Source organism: Sinocyclocheilus grahami, unplaced genomic scaffold, assembly GCF_001515645.1.
Source record: "Sinocyclocheilus grahami isolate Dianchi unplaced genomic scaffold, SAMN03320097.WGS_v1.1 scaffold76.1, whole genome shotgun sequence".
NCBI lineage: Eukaryota > Metazoa > Chordata > Actinopteri > Cypriniformes > Cyprinidae > Sinocyclocheilus > Sinocyclocheilus grahami.
Genome location: NW_015505255.1, coordinates 1,992,730 through 2,002,426, shown reverse-complemented (window position 1 = coordinate 2,002,426; position 9,697 = coordinate 1,992,730). Strand labels below are relative to the sequence as shown.

The 9,697-nt window shown below is 37.7% G+C and overlaps 1 protein-coding gene across 1 annotated transcript; it reads right to left on the bottom strand.

Moving 5' to 3' along the window:
- Positions 1-3,877: 3,877 nt before the first annotated feature.
- Positions 3,878-8,854, bottom strand: LOC107586051 (insulin gene enhancer protein isl-2b-like). The gene is made up of 6 exons (XM_016273268.1): positions 8,783-8,854; positions 8,264-8,453; positions 7,795-8,054; positions 5,064-5,344; positions 4,506-4,673; positions 3,878-4,332 (listed from the first exon to the last, which is right to left on the bottom strand). Exons 1-6 carry the CDS (start codon positions 8,838-8,840, stop codon positions 4,216-4,218), a joined length of 1,074 nt encoding a protein of 357 aa, XP_016128754.1. The 5' UTR covers positions 8,841-8,854; the 3' UTR covers positions 3,878-4,215.
- Between the last annotated feature and the right edge of the window lie 843 nt (positions 8,855-9,697).

The following is a 9,697-nucleotide window of genomic DNA, read 5'->3' as shown; positions in this document are numbered from 1 at the left end:
TCATGTTGGCCACAATGAAATCTTACCTGTCAGAAACTGTAGAAGACAGTGTGCTTTTAGCAAATGACTCATGAACAAGGATTCAGATTATTGCGCCATTTTTATTTCAGAGCATTGACTCTGCTATTCTGTTTTCTTTTATTTGGGTGAAGTTTAGCACAGAGGCTTTTACGAGTGCCCATCTCTGGTGTTTGATGTTAAGGGCAGCTTCGGTCAATGTAGGCTCCTGGTATGTGTTTGGGGCAGGCTTGAGACAGGATAAATGTTTGGCAGGGAACATGTTCGACCTCTTTCTTCTCCTCCAGGATAACATAAACAGTTTTGGCACAAGAAAGCAACGGTGACCCCAAGGCCAGCCTCTGACACAACCCATTCATTCACTGCCTACCTCTCTCTCTCTCTTTGTGTGTGTCTAGTATAATGTTAGGACCATGGGACAAAGATGATGGGCCATGTGATCTGTAACAAGGGACATCTTGTACACTGATAATTCTGTAATAATTTGCTCATCCAAAACTGACTTATTTTCTTCTTTTGAACGCGCGCACACACACACACACACACACAAATCCATACAAATGGAAGTCAACAAGGTCCAATGTTGTATTCAACCTCACTGATTTTCATTGTCTCTACAAGCCTTTGAAATGTTCTTCAGAATGTCTTCTTTTGTGTTTCACAGAAGAAATGTTAGCCCTTCTTTGATGTACCATTAATCTAACATATTATATCCCTATAATTATAAAGTCCTCAAAATACCCTAAGGAGAATCATTACCTAGTACATCATCAATGTTAGTTTTTAATATTCTGAAAATACATTAATTTCCTGATGCACATGTTGTAGTTATGATTTATTCCACCTCACGCTATCCTTTGAGAGCACTTTGGCACAGAACAGAACCCTTGATTCATTCCCCAAAAAATATGCGAATTAAACACAGCCAGGAACGTCATCAGCTTCAGATGATTCACCGACGGAGGCTATTCTTTTAACACTCACATGAAATACTCAGTCACTCAGGCTACACCCAGTGACAACTGTAGAATAATATATTGCTGCTCCTTATTACACCGTTTAAAAAAAAATGGATGTGTTGTGTTTGATAAAATACACCTCTAAAGGAGTGATTAGTCAAGGGAATATTGTTCATCCAAATTGAAATGACATTTAATTTCCTTTCAAGTTTAGATTTTGTATTTCAGGTAAAATCTTTGGCAGAAGATTTCGCTGCTACATCCTACATATGTGACCCTGGATCACAAAACCAGTCATAAGGGTAAATGTTTTGAAATTGAGATTTATACGTATTTATTATGAATAAATAAGCTTTCCATTGATGTATGGTTTGTTAGGATAGGACAATATTTGGCTGAGATACAACTATTTGAAAATCTGGACTCTGAGGGTGCAAAAGAATCAAAATACTGAGAAAATTGCCTTTAAAGTTGTCCAAATGAAGTTCTTAGCCATGCATATTACTAATCAAGAATTAAGTTTTTATATATTTACAGTAGGAAATTTACTAAATATCTTCATGGAATGTGATCTTTACTTAATATCCTAATGATTTTTGGCATAAAAGAAAAATCATTAATTTTGACCCATACAGTGTATTTTTGGCTATTGCTACAAACATACCCCAGCGACTTAAGACTGGTTTTGTGGTCCAGAGTCACACATAATTTCCACAGACTGTTATAATGTCATATGACTCCGCAAAGTGAATATCTATTACAAACATTTACATAAAATGTTGAACAATTGGCAAAATTGGAGGGGGGGGCGGGGCTCCAGTTTGAAGATGGTTTGTTTGCTGTGATGGTAGCCATTAATTTGAAAGCAATATTGTGGTGACCCTTTGAACGCTGCTGTAGAACTCATTCTGTGTTCTTCCCATGCTGGAATGATAAAAACAAGAGTTATAGGTCTGTTTATCCCACTCTTAAAGCCCTGAGTGCATTATCAAACATAGAATGCATTAGGGTCAGTATTGTTAAAAGTGTTTTTAAGATCTAATAAATCCTGGTTATTTATGGAGCCGTGGTCACAGCGCTTCACCCCCCACCATCTACTTTAATTTAGCCTTAGCTCTGCACCCGTACCTGTGTGTGACCAAAATCCCAGCACTGTCTAATCTGATCCGACCCACATATGAAGGAAGCTTCCAAACTTTTGGTGACTGTGCAGCCATTTCTGTATCTTATGCAGAGGCATTTCTGCAGCCACTTTGTAAAATTCTGGACATCTGTTTCCCTCAAATGCCAGATGCTTGTATTTCCTTAAGACTGAGTGACAGAGTCTTCTTGTAGAGTGAATGCTGAAGCCATCGTGAACTCTGTTTTATAGTCTGCTATTGTAGAGTGGGTGGCTTTGACCTCCCTCCATGCCTTTAATGGGGGGTGTGTGTGTGTGTGTGTGTGTGTGTGTGCGCGCGCGCGTGTTTATTCTCCTAATGGGAATTCATGATTTTTAGTATGTCTTCAGATGGGTTGCTTGATTTATTGTTCTATTGCAAGAAATAGGTTAAAATTGTGCTGTACGGTCTGTGTGAATATTAACACACACACACACACACACACACACACACTCACTGAAAAAAAAATCTGTGAAATTGCCAATACAGCTAAAACCCATTTTCAACTGCTTATTTCTGGTTCTGATGATCTGATGACAAGTGGTCAGAGCTAAATGTTGCTGGATATGTATTGCAAAACATTCTGAGATCTGAGAACCACATTCAGGTTATCTTAAAATCCTGCACAGGTTCATCCTTGAATGCCTTCCTATCATTGCCTTACTTCCTCTCTGTCTCTGACTGATTAGCTCACTAGTTTTGCCTTCTTTTGGGTTGTGTGCATCCTTACTTAATTTAGTAAGAAAGGTTTGGGCTGTACAGAAGTAGCTAAAACACAAAACCAAAACACGTCAGGTATCAAGGTTACGTAAGTAACTGTTCGAGTCCGTCTTCTTAGAGAAAATCTGATTTAGGAATAAGTATGGCTGACCTTGAAATTTGCAGTATTTTGACAACGGTAAGCACTCACAATTAGGTCGACGAAATGACTGAAATGACAAAAAGCCAACAGCGTTTTTTCTTAAAATTCACTTAAATTTAACTCGTGAATGAGTTTTAAAATATCGACTTGTTAACGAATAATAATATTTAAATGGCAATGTAATACGCAGTAGCCTATAATTCAGCTCAATTTCCTGTGCATATTTGTGCTTTTTCTTTGTGCGTTTGTGAATTTGCAATATCTTCAAATCACGCTCCGGTTCTGTTGAATGTATTGTTTGTGGTGTAACGGCACAAGTAAATCAAAGCTCAAGCGATCCTGAAACATTTGCACGTAAATTCGCTAAGGAAAAGGGGGTAGGGCCTAATCATTTTAAAGATCTAATCTGACAACGAAAAAACGACATAATTTAGTCTAATTTTTTTTTTAAATCATGATTTAGGCTACATTGAAATAGTTTGGCACCTGCAAAATGTTTTCTATTCGGCAGATTAGCTAATTTATTTAATTTATAATATAGAGTAGGCCCTATCTTTATTGAGGCCTACTAGATTTTGAACAAATCAGTCTGTAGCCATTTATGTAGACTGTTTTCTCCGAATTATTTTTTGTGTAATAATTATGATATAATTTTATAATAAGTGGCCTACTACTAATAGCCTAGTAATATATAATTAGTTAAACTCCACCTCTCCGTTTTTCTGCAGAAATTAAACCTTTTCATAAGAGTAGCATAGCCTATTCACGCATTTTACATTCACAAATATAAAAAAAATATTCTGTGCTGATTTATTCTTTTGCGAATTGATGTGACAATAAATAACAATAACTTAATTTTGTTCAGAGACACGGTCCGCCAATAAATTTCACAACGCAAAAAAATCCCATCTTCTGAAATCGAGTCTTTTGAAAAGATTTTTTCAAAAAATGTCCAAAAACCACAGATACAACAGTCATCATAACGAATTAAGAATATCCATTTCGAGGTCCCTCACTTAGTGTAGGTCTATGCAGAATTTCACTTCCATCATTTCACTCCCAGTGTCACCACGGACTTGTTGACGGATTTTCGGAACGGTTCCTCTGTTCCCAGTGCAGGTTTTGCTATAGCCTATGTCTGATGGCGCTGTCCGGTGATGGTCATGGAATATGAGCTGTTCTCATGATTTCCCGGGGAACAGACGAGCAGTCGCTCTCACGTCTCCACCGGGCTCGGTACCATGCTGTTCGGTGTGTCCGGTAACTGTGAAGAAAGAGAGGTCACGTCGCTGCTAGATGAGTTTCCTAAAGAACCGGATTCCGAGAAAGAGACCTGAAAGTAAGAGACAAAATTAACTATAAATAAAAAAAATAGCTAGACATAATAATTATTATAATTATAATGATGGGCAAATCTCAGTCTGACAATAGTAGGCCTATACAGTAAAGTAGACTATAGAAACCATAAAAAAGTCAAAAGCAACTTAGATTTTTTTTTACACTCACCAGCTGTTGAAAGGCAGGTTGATCTAAGTCACTCTGAAGTGCAAATTCGCTGAGAGCTTTCCAGGGTGGTTGGTAAGTCTGCACTTCCACCGGGTGTCCTGGCACTGAGGGGTTGTGTCGAACTGGGCTGCCTGCAACCAGCGCAGTGCCCATCATGACCTGCAGATTCTGGACCAAAAAGTCTGCGATCAGGGACACAGCTCCAGAACATTTCATATCGGCATTTTAATAAGGGACAATGCATCACAAAACAGAGTTAAATAATTTTTATTATTTTTTTTGATAAATAAAAGAAAACTATAGCCTAATATAGGCATATAAGGGCAGTTCCAGATGAAATAGAGTTTAAAACATTCCCCAAACCACCCACAGTAGGAGGAAGTCTGTAGCTAATTTGCTTCAAGCCAACACTGCAGTCGAATTACTGATACAATTAAAATCATCTCGGCCCATAAGTGTCATGCATCACTCAGAGCCGTACTGGTTAAGTCTGTTTTTTCCCGCACATCGTGGTAAGCTACATTTCTCACACTGAAAGGGCATTAGCAAGACACTTACGGTCTTATCGCCATGTTGCTGTTGTATCTGTTTCATGAGGATAGATCTCTTCTTGTCCTTGCAGCGCTTGTTTTGGAACCACACTCGAATGACCCGCGGGCTCAGGCCTGTCATCTCCACCAGCTGCTCCTTCATGAGCGCATCTGGTCTCGGGTTTGCATTGTAGCACGTCCGTAAAGTGTGTAGCTGCTTTTCGTTTAGCACCGTCCTCACCCGAGTGGTCTTCTCCGTTTGCTTGTGCGTGTGGTTCCGATGAGTTTGCCGGACCGACACAGGATCAGCTGAACAAAAATGTAAAAAAAATAATGATTTAAAATAATAATTGAAAGAATAAGTTTGAAAAGAACATAAAATATGCTACTAGACAATATAAATGTCAAAAATAATAATGCCGTCGAAAAAATTACACAGGCATTTTGAATAAGAATAAACTCTTATAATACATTTGGAAATGTAATATTAGGCTACGTTTAATTCCGCCAATAATATACTGCATTACAGATATTATAATTATTAATTTATATATAAATTATGATAATTTATTTTGCAAATATGCATTTGCAAATTCGGAAATTAACGAGCATGTTCAAGATTCAAGATTTTTTATTTGTCACATACATGGTTATATAGAGAATATATGACCAGCAGTGAAATGTAAGTCAGGTCCGCTCCATGGACAATGCAATTATTAAAGAATACAAACACAAGAAAATTATATATAAATATAGGTATGGAAAAGTAAGATAAAAAAATAAGAATAAAATAAAACTGTAGATATAAAATATAGGCTACTGTAGACTTAATAAATATTAAGATGAGCAGGAATGTACAAGAGAAGAATGTGCAAACAGATTGTACAGGGTAGTTACATAGCAGCAATAGAGGTAAAAAAGTAAATTAAAAAATTACAGAAATTGCTGTGTGCAAGTGACAATGTCAATATATTAAGTATCTTACTGATAATTAAGTGAAGTCTTGTTGGTGTTGAGTCTATTGTAGCTCTCGGTGTTTAAGGCCCTGCCGCTCAGGCTTATTATTTGTCACATACATGGTTATATAGAGAATATATGACCAGCAGTGAAATGTAAGTCAGGTCCGCTCCATGGACAATGCAATTATTAAAGAATACAAACACAAGAAAATTATATATAAATATAGGTATGGAAAAGTAAGATAAAAAAATAAGAATAAAATAAAACTGTAGATATAAAATATAGGCTACTGTAGACTTAATAAATATTAAGATGAGCAGGAATGTACAAGAGAAGAATGTGCAAAAGATTGTACAGGGTAGTTACATAGCAGCAATAGAGGTAAAAAAGTAAATAAAAAAATTACAGAAATTGCTGTGTGCAAGTGACAATGTCAGTATATTAAGTATCTTACTGATAATTAAGTGAAGTCTTGTTGGTGTTGAGTCTATTGTAGCTCTCGGTGTTTAAGGCCCTGCCGCTCAGGCTTATCAGTGGTTGACTAAACAAAGTTATCAAGCGGATCGGCCTGTAAGCTAATATGTAACAACATTACACGATTCCTCCCACAGTAGCCTATACAATTAGGCCTGCCTTTCAGTTTAGCCTATGTGCTCAGTTCCTTAGGCTAAATAAGGCCTAGCCGTTCCGAATAAATATCGCTAACCGTTCCAAATAATTTATTTATATTTTGTTTTCTATACTATAATTCTACACGTCCGTGTCCGATACGACTGTAATAATATGTGACCCGGAACCACAAAACATAAGGGTACATTTTTTTTAAATTTAGATTTATACATCATCCGACAGCTGAATAAATAACCTTTCCATTGATGTATGGTTTATGATAGGACAATATTTGGCCGAGATATAACTATTTGAATATCTGGAATCCGAGGGTGCAAAAAAAAAATCTAAATATTGAGAAACTCGCCTTTTAAGTGTCCAAATTAAGTCATTAGCAATGCATTTTAGCCTACTAATCAAAAATTAAGTTTGGATATATTTATGGTAGAAAATTTACCAAATATCTTCATGGAACATGATTAATATCCTAATGAGTTTAGCATAAAAGAAAAAACGATAATTTTGACCCATGCAATGGCTATTGCTACAAATATACCCGTGCTACTTATGACTGGTTTTGTGGTCCAGGATCACATATAGGCGTAAGTCAGTTGGTTGCATGTGCTATATAGCCTACTGACCTGCCATATGCAGTCCTCTGCTTTTGATGTGTCCCGGACTGAGAGGGCTGCTGCCTGATCCGCGCTCCAGGGCCAGAGCATGATCTGCACCACAAAACCAGTCATAAGGGTACATTTTTAAAAAAATGTAGATTTATACATCATCCGACAGCTGAATAAATAACCTTTCCATTGATGTATGGTTTATGATAGGACAATATTTGGCCGAGATATAACTATTTGAATATCTGGAATCTGAGGGTGCAAAAAAAAAATCTAAATATTGAGAAACTCGCCTTTTAAGTGTCCAAATTAAGTCATTAGCAATGCATTTTAGCCTACTAATCAAAAATTAAGTTTGGATATATTTATGGTAGAAAATTTACCAAATATCTTCATGGAACATGATTAATATCCTAATGAGTTTAGCATAAAAGAAAAAACGATCATTTTGACCCATGCAATGGCTATTGCTACAAATATACCCGTGCTACTTATGACTGGTTTTGTGGTCCAGGGTCACATATAGGCGTAAGTCAGTTGGTTGCATGTGCTATATAGCCTACTGACCTGCCATATGCAGTCCTCTGCTTTTGATGTGTCCCGGACTGAGAGGGCTGCTGCCTGATCCGCGCTCCAGGGCCAGAGCATGATCTGCTCCACACAACAGTTCCTCGTCCCGAACGGAGAACTCGTCCCCGGGCAAAAGCTGCCGGCTACACACCGAGCAGCGGAAACACTCGATGTGATACACACTGTCCCGAGCTCTCATGACCAAATCACTGCTGCTGAAGCCCAAAGTGCATTTTGCGCATTTTATACCGAACAATCTGTTGGATGTAGAATAGAAAAAAAATGTAATTTGTGCAGTGACAAAACCAAGCAAGTTCAAGCAAGCTTTTTAATTCCACTTTAATTTAATTTTACAGTCTGTTGCCAGATGTTTTGATCATTATAAATATGAAATACATATGCGACCAGATTTATAAAAAATCATTCACACTTTTCCCGAAAGAAACCAAACAAACAAAAAACCTACCTTACATAATCTCTCTTGCAGTACGTTTTCCCGTCCCGTACGAAGCAAGTGCACTTCTCGTCCAGGTATTGGTCGCACTCCACGCATTTCAAACAGGCTGCATGCCACTCCAGGTCAGGGGAGACCCGCAGAATATACTGGTCATGGATCTGACTGCCGCAGCCTACACACATCGCAAGTCCGGACTTCTCTGAGCATGAAAAAGAACGTTGTTTTGAGCTCTTATACAGGAGTTTGAGAGTCATGAATTTAGACTATAAGTATTGCATAAAAAATTGAAATCATCGAGGTTTGTTGGCTAACTAACATTGGGATAGTGAAAAGATCAAGACAGTCGGCTATTTCTCAGATGACAGATATACTGCAGAAGCAGTAGTCCAGAAAAAAACAGTAGGCATAATCATTAACAATCTTCTTTTTTCTTTTTGTTTCAAATGCAACATTGAATCAAATTTAAACGCTAAAAGTTAATTTTTGTAGGGCCTATCGTTTTTTTTTTTTTTTACCAGAAATACATACTTTTGGAATGATCCCCCATATCATCCAAAAAAGAAGAGCTGAATATTATATCCACCATACAGGTTGCCTGAAGAGAAGATTGCTTGTTGAAACAGGAAGAGAGAAAAGGTAGTGTCCGCTCCTGGCTGCCCCGCAAACTCAGTCCCGAGTGAGGAGAGGTGGAGAGGGAGGCTGAGAGAGAGAGAGAGAGCGAGAGAGAGAGGGAGGCTGAGAGAGAGCGAGAGAGAGAGACAGAGAGCGCGAGCGCTGTCTGCCGCACGAGACGTGACGTCAGGCGCAAAGCCGAACTAAGACGCGTCAGTAGGGGGCAACAAGTCACAGTGCACCCGATATTGATCCGTTTCACTCCCTAGACATGATCAGGTAACTGTGCTTGTTGTTTCAGAAAAATATAAAAACATCTTAATTTGCTGCGGGAGATTATTAGACGTGGAAAAAACGTTATTTTATTCAGGGTGTTTCAGTGTAAGGTAGACTATGGTTCTTGGATTCACACCATACCTTTAGGAAATATGAGACCTATCATGTCAAGTGGCTCATTAGTATCGAAGTAGCCTACTATCAGGGTGACATGGTTGAAAAGCTAAACCCACAACCCCAACAATATTTTATAGACTATTCATTTAAGAAAACAAATCTGAAAACAAGACTGTAGTATGCCTCTTTTTTTAAACAGATAGGCTAGATCAGTATAATAAATGGCAGTGATTATTTAATATCTAAATAGGCCTATATAAATCGTGTTCAGCAAACTGGACTGTGTCTAGATTCTGGAAAGCTTATTCTTGACGAAATTATGCCTACTGAATTCTGAAATTCAAAATCCCAGAGGCCTGTGTTTAATTTTGTTTGCTGTTTTGAATTCAAATTCTAATTTAGGCTAAATTCTTAAAATGAGATGGACTTATAGGCTAT